The sequence below is a fragment of the Podarcis tiliguerta genome (assembly GCF_965153285.1).
Source record: "Podarcis tiliguerta genome assembly, chromosome: 1".
Taxonomy (NCBI): Eukaryota; Metazoa; Chordata; class Lepidosauria; order Squamata; family Lacertidae; genus Podarcis; species Podarcis tiliguerta.
The window spans coordinates 59,456,380-59,477,754 of record NC_139534.1 but is presented as its reverse complement, the minus strand read 5'-3'; the positions used below and the strand labels follow the sequence as shown (position 1 = coordinate 59,477,754).

At 41.8% G+C, this 21,375-nt stretch overlaps 2 protein-coding genes across 4 annotated transcripts in view; one reads left to right on the top strand and one right to left on the bottom strand.

The window, feature by feature from the left end:
- The window catches only part of LMNTD2 (lamin tail domain containing 2), a 39,270-nt gene extending 37,252 nt beyond the window's left edge, over nucleotides 1-2,018 (top strand). The window contains 1 exon segment of the mRNA XM_083427855.1: nucleotides 1,806-2,018. Within this exon segment, the coding sequence (XP_083283981.1) occupies nucleotides 1,806-1,952 (147 nt within the window). The 3' untranslated portion in view covers nucleotides 1,953-2,018.
- Nucleotides 2,019-3,691: 1,673 nt separating this feature from the next.
- Nucleotides 3,692-21,375, bottom strand: part of LRRC56 (leucine rich repeat containing 56) — a 36,858-nt gene continuing 19,174 nt past the window's right edge. For 2 of the 3 annotated variants that reach the window (XM_083427935.1, XM_083427937.1), the window contains 8 exons: nucleotides 19,447-19,543; nucleotides 18,887-19,084; nucleotides 15,713-15,890; nucleotides 13,922-14,119; nucleotides 12,064-12,128; nucleotides 10,554-10,684; nucleotides 8,410-8,603; nucleotides 6,828-7,285 (listed from right to left, as the gene is read on the bottom strand). In XM_083427935.1, coding sequence (XP_083284061.1) covers nucleotides 6,834-7,285; nucleotides 8,410-8,603; nucleotides 10,554-10,684; nucleotides 12,064-12,128; nucleotides 13,922-14,119; nucleotides 15,713-15,890; nucleotides 18,887-19,084; nucleotides 19,447-19,543 — 1,513 coding nt within the window. In that variant the 3' untranslated portion in view covers nucleotides 6,828-6,833. Of the gene's footprint in view, nucleotides 5,366-6,827; nucleotides 7,286-8,409; nucleotides 8,604-10,553; nucleotides 10,685-12,063; nucleotides 12,129-13,921; nucleotides 14,120-15,712; nucleotides 15,891-18,886; nucleotides 19,085-19,446; nucleotides 19,544-21,375 lie in introns of those variants that run through there. The other variant, XM_083427936.1, reaches the window with a different exon arrangement.

The following is a 21,375-nucleotide window of genomic DNA, read 5'->3' as shown; positions in this document are numbered from 1 at the left end:
GTCCTGGAACTGTTTTACATTAAAGGGCAGGAAATATTATAAAATAAGTACATGCATGCATGCATTCTGGGTTGTAGCCAACTAAGTTTTACTCAGAGTAGACACACTGAAATTAATGGACACAAGAAGAGTCATGCTTCTTACTTTCAATTGGTCAACTCTGAGTAGGACTAGCATTGGATACCTTGGGTTCACATCACGTGAGGGATCAGTTATTATTTTGTGATTACACAAGTAAAAAGTATCCTAGCTGAACCTGCTATAATTTCAAGTCTTCCTACACACCTACCAGTTCCAAGTTATTAATTCATTAGGTCAGGGTTGATGACTGAAATTATGACTTGCTGTAGCATCCATCTGCAGCAGAGGAAGAGGCGCCTCCCAAAGTCTTGCACATTTTCAGGCCTTGAGTAATTTCCTTTATTTAAAGATGAGGCTTCCTGCTATTACATTCTGTCATTTATGTAGGCCCACAAGTCACATTAAAACCAATGTAAAAAAAAAAAGCCTTGCATGTAATGTGCCTTTTCCAGGAACCTTGAAAATTAGATGAACAGAGAGGCTGTTTGGCAGGCCTTATATTAGGAAAAAAATGTTACTGCTAATCCTTAGTGGAGGAATTAAATTGCTCTGCTTCCCTGTCTCCCCTTCCACAACCAGTTAGTATTTTAGTAGAATTAAGGCGGCAATTTTTTCAAAGGCAAATAAATAAATGGCATTTAGATTCCTAACTTCTTTTGAGTTGATGTTTTTGCCTCTAGCTTGTGTCACAGGTCTGTTGTGCGACTTTGACAAATATGTTCCTCTTTTCTCTGCCAAATTTGAAAAAGGAGAAATCTTTATCCTCCTTTGGGCAGAGGTCTTGGATATATTTAAGAGTGGAAAAGGCTTTGATACTTTCAACACTTCTACAAAAGGGCAGATGTTAATAGATTTCACTGCCGCTAACACATCATACATATGGAACATTCATCCTATAATAACAGGTTCTGGACTGTGCTTGCTGATTTGAGTAGTATGCTATACTAAGGTAAAGGTAAAGGACCCCTGGACAGTTAAGTCCAGTCAAAGGTGACTATGGGGTACTGCACTCATCTCACTTCAGGCTGAAGGAGCAGGCGTTTGCCCACAGACAGCTTTCCAGGTCATGTGGCCAGCATGACTAAACTGCTACTAGTGCAACGGAACACCGTGACGGAAGCATGGAAATGGCATTGCGGCAGACGTGGGTGGTGCTGTGGTCTAAACTTACTGAGCCTCTTGGACTTGCCAATCAGAAGGTTGGCGGTTTGAATCCCTGGGACGGGGTGAGCTCGCATTGCTCTGTCCCAGCTTCTGCCAACCTAGCAGTTCGAAGCACACCAGTGCAAGTAGATAAATGGTACCGCTGCGGTGGGAAGGATATGCTGTACTAAAACCACATCCAGGTAGCATAAGTGTGCTGTGTGTGTGTGCGCGCATGTGTGACAGATAGACAGGGATAATGAGGTGCGACACAAGGTTGCTTGATCTGATTCCCCCCTCCCTGTCTTGTTTGTGAAGCTCACCTTTTTCTGCTTAGATGACACACCAAAGTCACAAAACAGCCAGCAATGAAACAGTCACAACACCAAACAGTACTACGCCCAAGATTCCTCTTTAGAGTTTCTATGACTGTTACGTGTAATTTAGTTTTAGTAGCAAAGTATTGGGCTTGGATAAAGTGTATAATTATATTTAACAAAGTCCTGAAGGCAAATGCCAACCACACACACCTGCTTTTAAATGCTGCTATCTTTTGGTAACAGCAGTGTCCTTTTTTTCAGGAATTCAAGACTACGCTGGATACTACACTTCCCATGGTGTCCCTGATAGGACAGAGGAGTGCTCGCTCAAGATATGGCTTCAAGCATATGACTTACATGCCCACTATCACTGATCTGCACCTAAGGAGGTACTGTCCTGCTAGATGACATGCTGATGAATGTCAGTAGCAAAAGGTGGTTTCCGTGGCTTTAAATACACAGCACAACTCTGCAGTTTGCCTGGCATGTATCTTTGTGACTTTCCCTTCTAATTCCGAGGCAGTTCTTTGTGCCAGCTTAACTATCTTGGAAGGCGTAAGACAAGAAGCACCACATTAATGGTGACGGGAAAGAGGCTTTAGGAGGCAGAGAAAAGAAGTAAAACTACATATTGCTAGGAATTTGGGAGACTCCCCATTATCTTAAATTTAGTAAAGGGGTAGAATTTACCCCTAATTTTTTGAAGTATGAAGGAAAGATGCCAGGCGAGTGAAAAAACTCATGCTGAACCAGTTCAGGAGATTGCTGATAGCATCGATGCCATTAAGAACAGGATATCTGTTTTTATGTTGTGAACCACTCTCAGGTCTATGGATAGAGGGCAGTATACAAATTTAATAAATAAAATAACTAAGTACCAGTCCATTAAGAACAATTGATCATCCAGATGGTGTCCTTTCCCCCACCTGTGTGTTAAGTTAGCAGAAGACAATAGCAGAGTTGAGAGGGGGAGGTTCCCAGGGTAACAGTGGGGCATGATGTCACCACAGGAAGAGAGGGTGTCCTTTTGCAACAGACATTTGGGGGTTTCTGGGAAGAAGGGGCAGGAAGTGGGCAGAACAACAGGCTGTTAGAAAGAGACATGCGAAGAGCACTTAGGATGCCTCTGAATCCAAGGCTGTGCTCCTGGGAAGGACAAGTCCCTCTTGTGATGTAAATGCCGTGAACTCTCTCTCTTCATCAAAACCCAGGTTGTAAATATGTGTAGAATAAACCATATTTCATAAAGACGCTAGTCTCTGCTGTGCCTTGATTTCCCAACAGAAATACAACCTTTGTTAAGTGCCAAATCCCCTGAAATCTCTTACTATTGCTTGGCAGAGATTGGGGTGGCCCAAACAATATTGTTAGTTGGATTTGGAGCAACATAAAACTCACACATTAACTGGGGACTGGGAAAATAATTTGGCATTTGGGGCAATCTAGGCATGTCTTTCAACATATATTACCACATAAAAAGAGACAGATTGGAAGTGAGCCCAGCTGGAAGAAAACATCTGGGAGGATGGTTGAGGGATGATGCAGCACCTCTCTCCCATAAGCTTTTTTCCTATTAAAATTGGATGTGATTGGGTAATTTTGCCCAGAATTCTTGTGGTCACATCCAGTGCTACTTGGGGGTACTGTGTGTCAGACTTGCTGGTCTCCCCCATACCAAGGGTAGCGAAAGTGGTGCCCTCTAGATGTTGCTGAATTTTAATGCCCACCATTGACCGTGATGGTTGGGGTTGATGAGGGTTGGAGTCTAACATCTGGAGTGCACCATATTGGCTACCCCTGCTCTCTCACCATTTATATACAGAGGAGAATTTTAATTATGATTGCAAAATGAGAAACCGTGTAAAGGAGGAAGCTGGCTTAAATGGTGCATGTTTTGCCAAGGCCAATTTTGCACATTTTCTGGGAACCACCATTCTATGAATTTTGATTTTACTCCTACAATCCCCTGCTCCATTTACTGCAGAAATGCATGCCTTCTAAGGGTGTGAATGTCCCAAATCTTCTTATATTCTTTAAATGTTTTGGCTTCAAAGGACAAGCTGACGATATGGTGTGAACGTTCTTGGTTTCAGCTCCATTATGCATTTCAAACATTCAACTAGAAAGAAATGACCTACAGATTGGGATGCTGCATAATTCATGTATTATAAATAGTCTTCCAGAAAATAATTTAAACAATTACAGTACTTAGTTTCAAAATATTCACAATAATTGTTGAAATATACCTGTCTTGAGTGCCAGTTCATACATAGCTTTGGTTCTACTTGCAAGCAGTCCCAACTGTCCTTGGGATTCGTGTGGACAAATATACAGTGTGAACTTGACTATCACATAAGCAGATAGCAGCAATTCCCATGATTGTGACAGCATGCTTTCTCATGCTGACATGCTCACAACCACTGCTGCTCGCAACATCTGTGAATGCCTGCTCCCATGTTGACTTTATCCATAAGATGTCATACCTGGGGCCTGGTGGAATTGTTTACATTGTCATGCAAACCAGATCAGATTATACCAGTTCATAGCATTTCATATTGTATTCTAAAGCAGAATAAATGTTATTAAAAGTAGAGTAAGCTCCCTGCAGTGGTTGAATATGTGTGTGTGTGTGTGTGTGTCTGTGTGTCTGTGTGTCTGTGTGTGCAGACAAGCACATGCACGCACACACATATTCTTGTATTCCTTTAAAACTGATCTAGTAAAAAAAAGTTACAGAACATTTGATTGCAAATACATTTGTGGTAAAAACGCATGAAAAAGATGAGGTAAAGGAGAGATTGTTGGGAATCAGCCTTGTCCACTGCAAATATATTTACAACGGACATCTGGCTTGGAGAAAACACAACCCACCCAATTCAGGTATATCTGTATGACAGCATTCTGGATGAGCATCAGGAGTTCCTTCCAAGTACAAAAAAACAAAGTGATGTGCTCAATCCCCCTCTCCCAAACTCCTTCTGAACTACTGAGTTTTTCCCTGCTAAAAAGAATAGAGAAGAATGATTTCAAGCAAGATGGAGTGTTTCTACATCAACGTGGGATCCAAGTTCGTGCCTGAATCAAGGATGTGCTCTGAAAGCGAGAGTCCTGCTCAAAGCACACTCAATTCCCTTCTACACAGCTTTCCCCGTCTGTTGTATGATTTCACAAGAGGGACTGCATCCCTTTGACAGCAGTTGGACACATGGAAGTAGCTGCAGCTGGATACCTGAGGGAACGCTGAAGGATGGTCTGTACCTTCCTCCCACTGGATGAGTCAAAGGGGCCACCCTGGCCATGAGGCCAGGCACGCAGCTGCTGTAAACATCAGGCATACAGTCACTTGAAAGGGCTATGGCGGCACAAGCTTTCATTCCTCCTTTTGCAGAAGCTGCCAAAATGGTTGACAGGGGAGTTGCAGATTCTCCATTCGCAGCAGCAGTTTTGTTTGAGGTCAATCAAATTGTTTATTTAAACTGCTTTGCTTACCTAGGGCACTGCTGTGTTCAGAGATCGAGATGAGTCAGAGAAGCCAGCCTGTGTTGCTCATAGGAAGATGGGAAACACAGAAAGCAGCTGAAAGCGTCTGTGACTTGGCAACAACATACGCACAGCTGCTGAGGGCATTTCCTACAATTTGGGAGTCTTGCTTTGAGCCGTCATTGAGATATTTGGCTTGCTCGGCAAGCTCTGCAGGGCAGCCTTGGCAGTCAGAGGGCGGACCACGTTCAGAACTGCAAGTCCCTCTGGCATTTTTGTGCATGAGCGAACAGCAGGTTGATGAGAGTTGATCATCTTGAGGAGCTTTCTATCTAGAGGCTCTGAAAACAAGAAACACCAGAGTACAGTGAGTTGGCACAAATATGTTTCAGAGACTAAGCTAGAATTGCATAGTCATTTAAACCTTCTGCGCTGGATGCAACAAAGAGGGATAAAACCTCTTCTGTACCCTCTATGTCCCACCTCATTAGCATGGAGAACAACACACCTCTTAGTTACAGAGATACAGTATATAGCATGCAGCTTGGGGGTACCTGTGGACCCATTACTGTCACTGGAAGCACAAGTGGCCTTGGTGGCACAGAGCACCTTCCATCAGCTTTGACTGGTGGCCCAGCTGCAGCCCTCTCTGGACTGGGATAGCCTTGCTTCTGTAGTCTATGCTATGATAATCTTTAGGCTAGATTACTGCAATGTGTTTTATCACACATGCAGCTACCTTTGAAGATAATTTGTAAACTGCAGCTAGTGCAGAATTCAGAAGCCAAATTGTCAACTGGGAGTAGAAGGCATATAACACTGATCCTGCCCAAAATGCATTGGCTGCCCATTAGTTTTTAGCCTCAGTTTGAAGTGCTGGTTTTCATCTACAAAGACTGATGTAACTCACACCTCAGTACCTTAGAGACTGCCTCTCCTCATATGAGCCCAGAGTCTGTGAATGTGTGGAATGTGGCAACGTGAGAACAGGGCTTTTCAGTGATAGTTATGCAATTTTCTCCCTAGGGAGATATGCCTGATGCCATCATTACCAACTTTTAGGTGCCAGCCAAAGGCATTATTGTTTACCTGGCATTTGGTTCTTAACTGGGCTCATATGGCACCTAGCTGTTTTTGGTGTTTGTGTTTTTGGTTTAGTTTGTGGTGTAGGATTAATCCTTTATATAATACTGCAGGATGAGCACTTTGGATAAATAATGTTTTATTCTTTTGATGTTGTTTTAAATACTTGCCTTTGTATGTTTTTTCCCCAACTGTGAGTTGCTTTGAGACATTTTATGTAGTAAATTATTGATAAATGTAATAATAATAAAATATAATAATAATAATAATAATAATAATAATAATAATAATAATAGAGAATATGTTGCAAGTGTCAGGTGCAACTTAGCTTGCACTATAGGCTGATGCGTCTGCAAGAGGAAGAGTATATAGAGGAACCTCCAAACCTCCCAGATGGTCCTCCTTGTGCTGACCTGTTGAGACAATTTTTTCTGAAAAGCAGGTAGATAGATAGATAGATAGATAGATAGATCCGTTGTTAATCTATGAAAGGGAGATGTGCAGTGGACAGGTGCTGAACAGCTGAAGCTAATCTTAGATGCAAGTTGTCAATGAAGCTTCTTGGAACTCATTTTTGAGAAGGATAACACCACCCAAAACAGAAAACCAAGCAGTAAGTATAAGATCAAAAGCCTGCAATCACACTCTTGAGAGAGAGAGTTAGGTATGCTTAAAACCAAAGCCAATGGGTTAAACTTTAAAGCACAGTTCACTCCATCCTGGATGTTATGAAGCAGCCTTTATCCCATGTGGATTTGTTCCATTTGGTTTAGCAATCCTAGTGAAAGAGCTACCTAGGTATCCCAACCTGATGTTTGTTGGTCCAATTGTTGCTGGTCCTGAAACAGGTCTCTTGGTCTGCTTGCTGTCGGGGCCAAAAGTCCTATGCCTCTGACTTAAAATAGATGTATCAGATAAGGAGAAATCAGGTTTTCTGCTGAGACTCTGAACAGTAGTCTTCTCAAACACATTCTGCACTGTATCACTGTTCTGAGTTGATGAAGGCTGTGGCTTCGGTAGAACTGCCTTTTCCGAACTGTGCACTTTCAGGCGCCTAGCTCCAACAAACTCAGTTCTCACTCGCTGCACGAATGCAGGCGAGGGACTTTTTGGAGGAGAGGGTACAATAGAGCGCTTTATAATGGTGGGCAATGAATTTTCCTGGACGTGCAATGAATCTGAAATGCAAAGGGAAAGCACAGCAATTTAAAAGCAGAGCATGTAACTTCACTCCCATCCACTTGAGAGCGTAAATCAGCAAACACAGGTGCTGTAACCTTCCAACAGTTTGAGTTTGACTTCACCCCCAAAGGTGCACGCCTCCATTGTCTCCTGAGACAGACAGATGCCAACAACAACAACAACAACAACAACAACAACAACAACTGTAGTTAAGAGGCTTACATGAACTGAGGTGGGTTTAGACCAGGAACTCTTGTTCTTATTAGAATGGCCTGAATTTCCATCTATTTAGCTATGAGAGGTTTCAAAATATTTAAGGACTGATAGTATAATTCAGTGCACGTTTACACAGAAATAAGTCCCACTAAATTGAATGGCTCTGACTCCCTATGCAGTGTACACAGAACGTCAGTATGAGTTGAACTCTCCCATCATTCAAGTTACAAAGATTGAATGGGAAAAGCTCTCTGTTCCATGCTATACGTTCTACTTGGTACAGCTTCTAAAGAGTCTTGGTGTTACAAAACCCAATAGTTACTGTGGAAAGTTGGAAAGTAGGCAGGCATTCAATCATGGGAAATCAAAGGAAATCTTGATCTCCTATGGCTTCCAGTAGTTTAAATGATCAGAATTGCTTCTTCACATGCACCTCCCTGTCATACTCTATAACTTCTGGTCTCTGGAACCTTGCCATCACAACCTGCTTTCTCTCTCTTTCTTCCTTGCCTTCATATTCTGAAAACAGAAGGCAGGGACAAAAATATTGTAATCTGAATGCAAATACAATGTTGATACAAGTTAGCATTATTTCTCTTCTGAGCACATACTTCGGGTCTTGTGATTCTTTTAAGCATAGGTATCTCAAATAGGAAGTTTGCTAAAATAATTACTCAAGCCAACCTGTGCTTATTTTGTTAGCCAGAAAAATCCCCGTGTGTGTATCTCAGAAGAAAAGGATAGGAAAGATAATTCCATGCACATATTTTTGACAGAGAAAATGGAAATCTGCCAAAGATACATACATATCACAGGAACTTTAGAACTACAAAACCTAAGGCAGGCATATAATGGCTGTTACTTGTCAGTAACAAGGGGTGCATTAATCATTAGGATAATGTACCTGATGACGACTGAGAAAGACGAGACTGGCAAGAAGAATCTGATGATGTGATTTCCATGATCTCCTCCTGAGTGGCTTCTTTCAGATCTTCATCACAGCTGTCACTCAGGCTGTAGTGTTCCTCCTCCTCACTTAATGTTGGTGTTGTTTTTAGCTCCTGGGGAGAATTTGCCCTTTGGAGAGCTTGTAGGTGCCTGCCAGAAATTTGATGCTAGTAAGTTTGATTTTCTTCCTGCCCTATCCAAACCACATGTTCCAACACATTAAAAAACATAATACTATACATCAGAATCTATAGATTTAAGATATATAATGACCCTATCTAAGTAAGAGTAAAATACTCCATGTTACAATACTCCTTCGGAGACAAGCTTTAACCCTAGCACTGTATTCTCGCAACACTTTTAGATGATGTTCAGATTTGAGCTTTGGCAAGTCTCTTTTTGGAAGAAATGCCACAAAGAGAAAGCTTCCACCCAAAACTCTTCTGAAAGCTTTGGAACTCGCTTCTGGGAGCTGTTCATTTGGCTCCCTCTCATGGCATTATAGAAATGGATGGAGACTATTCTGTGCTTTTGAAAATTAGCCCCATTTTATGTGTTTTTATTTTTAGCTTTGATATGAATTTTCATAGGATGGTTTCAAGAGGCTTTATTTCGTTGTTTGGTTAACTGCTTTTGAAGCAGCAGTTGTAAAGCAATTTAAAATTTTTGTGAATACATTAACACAATTTTTAAAAAATGGGTGTGGGTGTAGGTGTGTGTCCCATCACACAGATAGACACAGGAACTCCCCATTGCACTTTAGTGCTAAATTTGAAACATAGGACAAAAACCCTGAAAGAAAGATTGCTGAGATGGAGGAAAAGCCTTGCCTACACCATTCCTTCCAGACATACAGCAATCATGCTGGCACGACAATTTTCCAAGGTGAGCAGCAAGGTTGACTGACGGCAACGATGTGAGCCAAAGATGTACAGCAGGGAATGGCTATTTGGTGCCCTCTAGATGTTTGCTGCACCATAATGCTCATCATGCCAACTATTGGCCATTCTGGCTGGAGATGATGGGAGTTGTACCCCAACAGTTGGAGGGCTATAGGTTCCCTATTCCCGATGTACAACATAGTCTGCAGGGAATCTCTGTTAGTACAACCTTTGTTTTCCAATCTGTAAAAAGAGACTACCTCATCCGTGGGAAGAACATCTTGACTTAACAGGTGACAAATCAGTTCTGGGAACAGATTACATCAGAATTTAAGTGTGAAGGGCAATTCCTCAGAACTGCCACAAGGTGGCTTAAGTGCTTATCTTATCACAGTGAGAAGAAACAGGCAGAAAACTAAACTTTCATACGCTAATTAGACAACAGGATGATCTAGTGAGCAAGGGTCCTTAAAAATGGGGTAAATGTGCTGGGTCACAAAAGTTTCCATAGTTCACATGCCTTAAGCTTTGTGTGTGTTTAGAATGGTCTAAGAGATGCAGCACAGAGCATCTTGGAGCAAGACAGGTTTTCTGAAAAGAAGCTAACGGTTGATATTACCAACCTCTTTATTCCATTTGGTATTTTGCAATGTTTATTTAATAATTTTAATCAGAATATATATTTAAATATTTATATTCTGCCCTTCTAGTGCTTATACATTGCTGAGGGTAGATAGCAACAATTAATACTGCTATAAAATCCAATACTATTTAAAAAAAAACCCCACACAATTAAAAACAGACAGGTGCAACAGATAGAACAGAAAAAGCTGGTAAAAAAAAAGTCAATAAAAATCAAATACAGTAAAGTTTTGGCCAAGGCAAAATACCATGAGAAGGGGCCAACTGAGCCTCATGGGACAAAGTATTCCACTATTTAGGTACAACCCCTTAGAATTCCCTCTCTCTTTTCCCCAACAACAGTACCTCCACTACAACAGAGACATAGAGAAGGGGCTCTCCATCAGATCTTAGGCAGCACTCAGGCTTGCATAGGAGGAGGTGATCCTTAAGGTATCCTGCGCCTAGGTCATGGCCTGGACAGAAGCAAGTCAGCTTATAGTTGAGTGTTCATTCCATACAGTGCTCACTGGTTGCTTTATCTGGGGAGTAGGTCACTTGACAAACTGTCTTAATAAGACTAAATTTGAACTCTTACTGGAGGTGATGCTCTTTCAGGAGTTTCAGCTCAGCGTAGATGTCATCCGTATTTACATAATCAGTTTCTTCAATGCCAAAGGGATGTACTGCCGGCTGACTTGGTGGCTGAAACAGGTTCATTACTGTAGGCTACAACAGAGGTGAAATAATGTCAGAACACATCTGCTGTTCACTATATATTTGACTGAAAACTTCTCATTTCTCCAGGACCACAGATTGTTTGTTTTTTACAAGTTAATTTTCCTCTCGCAACCATTTTCTGAAGTAAAGAATTCCTCTTATTGCGGCCAGTGCATGCGACACCACCGGCCTACTGCTGTGGAGCCACAAAAGATGGGGTGGGGTGCATGGACTGGTGGACAACTGCAGGATGAAGGAGCAGCAGGGCCAGGCAGGCTGCTTCCATGACAATTCCACCTGTTGCTTGTTTAATGGTGGTGTCCCAGCAGTGTCCTTTCCTTCATCAGCACCCATCATTATTCAAGGAACTGAGGAGAGGCAGGGCACCCTGCTGTGATTCTCCCCTCAGCAATGCCCCTATCAGCTTTCACAGTGGGCTTCCATCGTGTGCAAGGCCACTCTGAAGCCCAGCCTGACCAAGACACAAGGTAGATTTTATATAATAACTTGTAAAATGCCCATAATTATGAGGCAAGGTTTGTATGAAGGATGATGTCTATATTGCAGAGAGAACCAGAAGATGTTGTGTGTGGCAAACAAAAAACAAAAACCCACTCCATGTGTATACACATACAGTGCACTTCTAGGTGTTCTTTAAGAAAAATAAATCAAGACTTTATGAAGTTAAAATAACTACCCAGTAGGAAATATAAAATAAAGGACTCAGAACACACTTCTATGTGTTCTGAGCGCAGATACACATACCTGTTATAAACCCCTTCACTGCAACAATATACTTATCCACACTTTCCAGGCACAGGTCCAGGCTTAAAAGTTCTGTGCCCAATTGTTGTTGTGTTTGCCCTGGAGCTTTTCCTGTTGGAGCAAACATCAATTTGGTTTTTAAGTGGATTGCCATTTGCTCCAATTGAGCTTCAGAGAGCGGAATTTCACAGGGAAATCTCTGAAGCAAAAAAGGACACTCAGACATGCAGCTTTAAAGTGTGGACTGTGCCTGGAAGGAGAGGAGGAAACGTAACTGCGGAGAAGCCCAGCGTCTTGAAGCACAATGTTTTATTTTCTCCATTAAAGTAGACAGCAGTTTAGTGGGATGCAGTGATAGTTTAGATAGATGTCTGTCACTTCTCTATGTTCTCATGTGCTGGCATCCCACCCCACAATGGGAGGCCCTACACCACCTTGCAGCTTGAGCTGTACAGATGCAATTAACTTTTTTCAAAGTTTGTTTCTTCTCATAATGGTCTTCTACACAGTAGAAATCTATGGAATTCTATAGAACTCTTCAGCTTTTATCTCCCTAGAATTAATGACATGCTGGCTTCCCAAGAAAAAAAGAAAAAAGAAATTACATATGAAAGAAAACCTACACCTAGTTTTTGTCTCCGTGCATGAAGAGCTTTGATGGGGTTCCCACAAATAACTCTGCTGACACCTGGAAAAAGAAAAGTAAGAGGGTTAGTTCCAGTTTACCATTTCATAGCCACAGAAATCTTCCTATACCGTCATCCCATTTGCTTATATACCGGTATGTTAAGGGGAATGCAAGTTGTATGGTTAATGTGCATAACAACCAGCCATTGAGCACATTCACCAAGTGTCATGGAAAATGTGTCCATAATCTTTCCATGAATAGGGACTTGTGCACAATTCCTGGTCTTCTTCTTTGGCGATCACTCGTAGCCGAGTAAGATTGTCTTCCATGAACACGGTATTAACAGTGAGTCCGTAAGTGACTGTGGAGGCCAATTCTGGATCCACACATCCTTCCACAGTGGGGACATAGGTTTCCGGGTGGGAGTTGATCATGGTGAGGGTTTGCCAAGCGTGCCTTCCTCTTAGCACATATCTCCCTTTCGTCCTCAGTTCAAGCATCTTCAAAGTCCATGACACCTTTGGTAAAGGCTGTTCTCCAACTGGAGTGCTCGCAGGCCAGTGTTTCCCAATTGTTGGTGTTTATACTACATTTTTAAAGATTTGCCTTGAGAGAGTTTTTAAACCTCTTTTGTTGACCACCACATTACGCTTTCCATTATTAAGTTTGGAATAGAGTAGTTGCTCAAACAACATGGCCAGTCCAATGAAGTTGATGTTGAAGAATCATTTCTTCAACACTGGTGAATATATACATATTCTCCCAGCAGGCCTTAGGAAATGTGACTGCATTTTTTAATATTCTTGACCACATTCTTTGGTCAATACGCATAATCCAAAAAATATATAAATGCATTTTTTCCCTATGTCTTGTTCAGACGTGGGCAATCTGCATTCCCTGGATTGCTTCTGACGCACTGCATAATCTTACATGGTCTGCAATGTACTCTCCTACTGATCAGCAGAGCGGCAGGAAGGGGGAGAGCTACAGATAAAGATCAACTTTTTTCTTCAGTTGAACCCCCTCTTTTCACCATTCTCATTGGTTTCCCAGGCAGCTGAGCAGCACAAGGCACAGTGGAGGGAGGGGGTTTCCAGGGAGAGAAAATTCTCCCACGATTCAGGTGAAAATTGGTCCCCCAAGGGAAAAGCTTAATAGCAGCATAGGATCAAGCATCATGGGAATCGTAAAGGAGCAAATATTTAGCCAGCTAAAGAAGGGTTATGAGCAGGCAAAAGAGGACTGCAAGAGAAAGAACAATGGCTGGCTGTTATGCATGCTATCTGCTTATTCCCTTTAACATATTCAACAATACAGCTGGCTCATTCATTGCTTTTCATATTTAGGGAAAGGAAGTAGTAGACTTTCCCATTTTGGTTTAACTATTGGTGCACAGCTACTGCTTCGGCACCACTGAATAGCATGCAAAGGTGAGCTGAGGTGGAGATAGCAATAATGGACAAATCTCATCTTGCTCAGCTGAAGACAACATAATAGTCAAGTGGTCTCTTTACATCTAGTCACTGTAAGGCAGAAGTTTCTCTATCTGTATGGCAAGAAAGCTGGGGACAAACTCACTATGACATAGTGGATCATCCTACTGAAGGCCAGCAATAATATAAATGAAATGAAATGAAGTTTGAGCCATCAAACAATGCCTTTTAACCCACTGTGCATATTTCCAGGGTCATATTAACTGAAAAACCTGTGCCCAATGCACATACATGCCATTCAAGGAAATATATGGGAGAGCAAGAATGCTTTTAAATCATCTGTGTACATGCACACATGCTTTTGGAAGAGAGGTTTGCAAATGGGAGGTTAGGCAAGAATGGCACCGGGTATTCCCTTACCATGTGTCAAGTCACTGGCGTCATCTTCAGGCAACATCTCATCACAGATGGTAGCCTCCAGGAGGGTGCTACTACCAGAGAGCAAGTGGGCGCTAAGTGGTCTTTGTGGAACCTGAGGTCGAGAAGCTGACAAGAGCTGAGTTATGGCAGGTCTCACAGCAGAGCCGGGCCTTCTTGCTACAGGTCCTAAATAAGAATCTAAACAGGGTAATGGGGGGGGGGGAGTTCAGTGAGGTATTGCAACACATAATAAGATGGTATAAATGTTCAGTTTAGCAAAGCAGTGATAATGAGCAGAGCAAAGGAAATTCTTTTCCGTATTCTAAAGTAATGTTGGCGCTCATGCGCTATCCTGTTGGAGCCTCGAGAGGGCTAGCTTTCTTCATTGTCAGTGTCATCTTCCAGCCACCCTGGTTCTGTAGAGATGTAAATATCTGACAGCAAGGTATAAAAAGAAGCTTAGAATGCAAGTATGGGAGCAGGTATTCAGAACCAACTTTGAAATGGTAATGACTTAAATAACAGTTGAAGTTTTTTTGGATCCAGCTATAGGGTTTCCACATTTAGGTAAAAATTATGGAATGGGAGTCTAGCAAAACATAGACCACCAGTTCTGGTTTGGTATCAACTGGTCTCTGATTTTTTATATATATTTTAGGATGGCCCCAAACAAAGTTGTCATCTATGTCATAATTTCAGTCATTGGTGTGTATTGGTACACCATTATTATATTTTCAAAGCTAAAATTTCTCATCATCTCCAGAAGGTCTCGTGAAAAGAGCAGGAACAGTTTAATCAAAGAACACAGCACAATACTAGGTCATTAACTTCTGAATGGAACAAAAGACAAAGTACTTTGGAGCCTTAATGAGTTATTCTGGAAATGCATTAGTATTTTAAATAAATACAATAATAATCCATAATTTTCAGGATGTCTAACTCCTGGGAAATGAATTTCACTGCAAGCAGTATAATCAATAAGCTTCAAAACTTTATCAAGAAGGCAGTATTAGTTCATTGTTCCTGTTCTGGACCAAATGGACCAAGTGGAACGCCCTCCCAACAGATGTCAAAGAGAACAACAACTACCAGACTTTTAGAAGACATCTGAAGGCAGCCCTGTTTAGGGAAGCTTTTAATGTTTGATGGATTACTGCATTTTAGTATTTTGTTGGAAGCCGCCCAGAGTGGCTGGGGAAGCCCAGCCAGGTGGGTGGGATAATAATAATAATAATAATAATAATAATAATAATAATAATATCTCCCTCAGGGTAGTATTCAGCTGAACCTTGATGTTAACAGTGACAGACCAAAGTTTTCAAATGTTGTCTGCTGCTGGTGAGGTGAGGTGGACAATTTCAAACATGGCGAAGCAGCAGGTGGGAGGCTTCTAAACCCTTTCACTGCCTGCTGCTTGTTTCACTATCTCTAGCCACCTTTCTCCTAGCAAATCTTGAGAAGAAAAAGAGTGTGAGAGCCGGCAGGGGGGTGGGCAGGATGTGGAGGCCTTTGAAGCTCCTTTCCTACCTACCACACAAGAGGACCCACACCTATCTCTCTCTGTCTTACAGCTGTTTAGTGTGTTCTGTGTGAAGACACACTTCTGCTGCTATCACATCTAACTCTACCCTTACACTCTTGCAAAAGCTACTGCCCATTCTTATCCCTGATAACCAGGCCTGGCTCTGGTGCGTACCAGAGAGTGTGCATGGACCTATGTATGTACACATTATCTTCCCCTGAAACATTGTCCCCAGCAAAAATGGATCCTTGGGTAATAAGTTGGCCTGCCTGAACAAGATGCCTCTTCAACCAGACTTCCATCTTTGATGGATTCCTTGACAAGGAGCCACTCCTTGTTCATCTTGCATGGGAAAGGAAGATCAGTTTGGTCTGCTGGTATTTCATCCAAATATTTTAAATGAGGGATGAGTTTTTTCACCTCAGCTCTGTAGTTGTAGTCTGGGACCTAGGGGGAAAAACCCAAAGCAGAAATTTCTCAGTGTAGTCATTTCAAACACATTTTGACAAGGGAGAGGGGAGGGAAATCTGAGAAGTGGGCAGGAACCACATAAGGACACTATGAAACAAAGTCCACTAGCTCATCTAGTTCAGGGATGGGTAGAATGTAGACTGTAATGTATTGGTAGAGTCCTGGATGATTTACAGTAGATTTGCAATAGTTTCTAACTTCCTCCCCCCCCCCCTTTTTTTACCATCCCTAGTTTATCTAGGCCAAACTAGCAGGCGCAGAGAGCTTGATTCCGACTAGAACTGTGGTGTGGAGACAAGAGTGTAAAATCCCTTTTCTCCATCACTTTACACCTAGATGGGCCTTACAATTAGTCTGCTGGAAAGAAGAAACCTTACAGAAAAACTAGGAGTGGGATGCTGTGTGACAGGACTAATTTTGGTTAGTTCTGCTGCTGAAGAAAATCCAGGGCTGAGCACATGTTCAGAAGCACCTTTGTTCCTTGATTTTAAGTGTATGGCTGTCTGTGGTTCTCGGGGTTCTAGTAAAAAGCAAAGTAGATGCTGCAGGGGGCATCACTGAATGGCACACACTCTAGATCTGGACTACAGAAGCTTCCTCTCACTCCACTTTCTATATGACATTTTTCTTTTGCACTTAGGAATCTAGAACCTGGTCAGCAACTACTGGGCTACATCTACTTTCTTCCTACTAACCGATTCCTATGCAAGCTTAGGGCAAGGCAAAGTGTGATCAGCCAGAGAGGCTTTTCTACTGTCCCCCCCCCCCTTTATGCACCTCATCTACTGCCTCCTGTGACTCAGCCATGGCCAAGCAAAGAGGGAGCAGCTGGGGTCCATAAAGGGAGGACTCCCCCAAGCCTCCTCTGCTGCACATGCTGGAGAGGAGGAGGTCAGAGTTCTTTGCTTATGACTCATCTTGTGTAGGAGAAATGACAAGCTGCATTATGAGGCATCCTTGCGATCAGGCACTATGCTAGGACCAGATGGGAAGCCCCTAGGGACTGGACTAAGCCCCCAGGCCACAGTTGCTGGTTACTAACAGATGGCTTTAGACACATGCATTAAAACTGCATCTTCTGGAGCAGCCTTTAGATTGCATGATTCTGGGAGGGTGCGTCACCCCTAGATTTTGTATAGTGCTACAAGAGAATTGAAGCAAAGTAGCAGTAGTGGTAAATATATGCACCTGGAATATTTCCCCCACTTTCAATGAACTACAAACTGCTACTCCATCTGTATAATGTTAAGACTGGCTGATGAACTTTTGGCCTATATTCTTTCCCACAATAGGGTAAATACCTAGTACAGAAGACAAAATAATCTTTTTACGTAGTGCATTCGCTTTCCGTTATATGGAACCTATAGGTTTTCCAGTCTACAAGTCTGTAATGCTATCAGGGTTGAGGGGTGCATCACATTACATGTACACACACACATATATGGACACAGAGTGCTATTGAAACAGCTGTGATAGAGACCACCACATTCATCATTAGATTGTTGCTTTGGGTTTTAATGTCTGGAAGAGATGAGCTCATCTGGAAATCAAATTACACTGAGCAAACAGACAGCCTGTAGAGAGAGCTGTAAATTTAGTAGAATCAGTATATGTAACTTTATTTTTATTTTACACAGAAAGGGCCAGGCAAAATTATTAGCTATCCTTGTTTGGATGAAGTCTAGAAGATAGGTTTGTATTATTTCTACATTTGAAGGTGGTATGCAAATATGAAGCATGGCCTTAGATGCAACAGTGCAAGGAGGGGAATCTCCAGCTTGCAGGTCTAATTCGGACTGTGAGGCTGTTCCTTGTAAACCACATTCACCTGCCCCTCACCAGGCATCATATGGGGTATAAGGTGTAGGACAGGTACCCGTGTGGCTATAAAGGAACAACCATGAGCATAAAGAGAGCTCCTGGTTGCTTTTTGATGGGGAAGACATTCTCCCAATCCATTTATGAGTGGTGGGAGCGTGCCTTGCTTCAACAGCACGAGGAGGTTTTCATAGAAAGCACTGCTAAAATGGAGGGGGGAAGTTTTGTTTTAGCAGTGGTTTCAATTATTTTATTTTATTTTTTTAAAAAACATCAACAACTGTCCAGTACAATACTGAACGCCAATAAATAATTATAGCTGAAACCAATTCAACTCGGCAGGCCAATAAATCTTATTTAAGCAAATGTGGCTGAGAATAAATAAGCCTTTGGGGCTCCTCTAAAGGCCTTTGTTGATGGGACATGTGCAATACTCCAGGTGTTAGCATGTTCCCTACTGCTGAAAAAGCCCTCTCTGTTGTGGCAGGCATGTGTCTAGGATTTTGGCTGCTGATCTTAAACTGCCACAAGCGCAATCAATACAAGACTGCCCATGTACCAGGGGAACACACTTTTGCCGCGTACGCCGCAAGGATCTTACTTACACAGTAGACCCCCATTACACAACAAATTGTCTTTGAATCTCTTGAGAATTCCAAAAGTGGCCTGCAAGAGGGATTCCTGTACTAGAAATGAACAAAGCTGACATGGAGGATAGGTTCTGAACTGCAGCCACCAAAAAGAAAGCTGTGGCCATTCTTAATACACAAACCAGGCAGCCATTATTATTTCTTTCTTTTCTGAAACATCTTCATATAAACACATCCCACTGATTTCAGCAGAACTCCCTTCAAATACGCTTTGGGTTGCACAGTGCTCAACCAGTGCTTGGGGGTGCTTAAGTCAGTTCTCATTTATTTATTTATTTCATAAAATTTATAGACCACTTGACTGTAAAAACCCTCTCTGGCCGAGCACAAGGTGATGTTCTTAGAGACAACAGCTACTTAGCTATTCACTTGGAGTGGGTAGCATTTGCCTCCCTTGGTAAGCATTCATATGGTAAACTATGCTGTGCTAAGCAGTATCTTCTCGTAATCAGATTAAAACACAGATGCACGTTTTTAAACGAAATCTAAAGCAAGCAAAGGTACCTCTGGAGATTGTGGGCTTGGCTTCAAGCAAATAAGATTTCCTTCCACTGTAAGGGCAGACAGAGTAACACAGAGTCCCAGATACTGAATCTGACTGAGGTCCTCCACGTTGTTTCCTTCTAAGTCTAGAATCTCAAGGTGCTCCAACAGGCTAAGTTGACTTAAGTCAGCAATATTGTTATATGCTATGTAGAGTTCCTAAAGGAAACCAAAGGGACCTTATCAACATGAAGTTTTAACCACTGCACATTAAGTAATGACAATGAACCCATGGCTTGCAGTTTGAGATATGGCACAATACTGAACTTTAGACCCCCTCAAGACCCAGAATTGCCAAGCACAATACATGATAAATTATGATGGAAGTACCTTTTAAGTACAAGGAATGACACTGATTTTTATCAGACCTAAAATTAATTTTTAAAAGGCTCCAGCATCAGTTAAAGAAAGAAAGAAAATGAACAGGAACTTAAGGTTCTCTGCCTCATAAATGCCTTATAAAAAGAAGCTGAACATTAAGTAAACAGGGCAACTGAAGAAATATTTCAAATCTGCCCTACCTTCAAAGAGCAGCAGGAAGAGATACCATCTAAATCTGGAAGCCCACAGCGAGCCATCCAGAGGACTTGAAGATTAGACAATGCTGTTCCAAGGTCCCTTAAGGAAAGTTGACACTGTAAGTTCCAAGGGTTATGTATTCAGTTCATTTTAGTATTTTTCATCTTTGGCAAAGCAATAGAGATTTGGATTGAGGGTCAAATTCACCCATTATGTTTCACAGTAGCACTCTTATATTCAGGAGCTCATATGAGTAATGTAACATGTAATTTTATTACGTATATTTATTTTAAAATTGCTAAATTTATCTATATTTTGATCAATTTTATGTATAGTTGTTTTCAAAGACAGATTTTTTGTTAAATAAGTGGTATATAAATCTAGTTGGATAAATAAATAACAGGAGATTTATAGAAAGCACATTTCAGCTTCTGTCGCAGGGATTTCTGATGTTGTGGTTTATCCTGCTCAGGTTCAAAAGCTGGTGACAGCATACACTTACATTGTTTCTTCTTTGGCAGCTGGAGAGAGAAGATACTAGAGCAGGAGTAGTCAACCTTTTTATACCTACCACCCACTAATGCATCTTTCCTTATCGCCCACCAGTGCTCAATGGAAGGAGGATTCAATTTGGCCGTAGAACCCTCTACCGCCCACCTAGAATCCTGAAACACCCACTAGTGGGTGATAGGGACCAGGTTGACAACCCCTGTATTAGAGTAACCCAGCTGGAAAGAAGCTCTGCTTGGATTGGAACATGTATTGGTGTCACTGGGCGCCAGACAATGAGGCTGGGGTAGGCAGCCCCATCACGCCCACTGATTTTTTCAGAGATACAAATTCATACATATACCCATCACACACATGCAAAACCACATATGAGCACCCAAAGACAGATACAGGATATAAGCCTGGGGCAGCCAATGTGGAGCTCTCCAGATGACAACAGCTCCATTCATTCCCAATCATTTGACCATGCTGACTGGGGCTGGTGGTAGCTGGAGTGGAACATCTGGATGCACCAATCTGGCTTCCCCTGGTGTATCCTTTTTCAGTTCTGCTCTGATTCCCCATGTGTCAAAACAATATTCTGCCCTATTAATTTTCAAACTAAGTGCCAGAGATAAATGCTATAATAAGGTCACATATACATTAATTGATTAAAAGGAAAGTGTCTGCGGTCCCAAAGTAACTGCCCACTGAGCAGGGTGTTCAACAATCCAAAACTAACTTGAATTAATTCATACCTGAGAGCTTGGCTTGGATAATTTTGCACTGCAGTATTTGAAAGTGAACCCAAAAGCTTTAAACTGAGTGTTTTTATCCAAGCAATGAAGGAGTCTTTGGAGATGAAGTCATAGAAGCATAAAAGTGACTAACAACAGAATTCTATGCATGTTTACTTAGAAATCATTTCCACTGTGTTCACTTACACTCTGGTAAGTGTAGCTAGGATTGTTGTCTAAAAGGATTAGTAAAGTAAAATTGATCACTAATGATTTTCCAGAACTCAACATTTCATTATGCATTGCAGGATCCTTTTTTACACACATCCTTCCATAGTACTCATTCATGACATCCAATTCTTTGAGTTGAGGACACTTCTTGAAAACAAGGGAGAAAGCCAGTGTGGTTTGGCACAAAGTGGCATTTTGAGAGAACCACAATTTACTCAATAAATTCTTCATTCAAAACTATTGGGAATAGGTTCATTTGAGCCAAAAACTTATTGGATAGATACCAGAAGAAGGCTCCCTTTGGCTTCACCAGTTTAAACCTAAAGTAATTCCAGATGTCATGTCAAAGATCCTGAAAGAAAATAAATAGTGGTAGCCCAGCCTCAAAACACTTCACATCAGCAACCTCCTGAAACTAATAGGAATTGCTGCCAATCACATAGAATCATAGAGTTGTAAGCGACCCTGAGGATC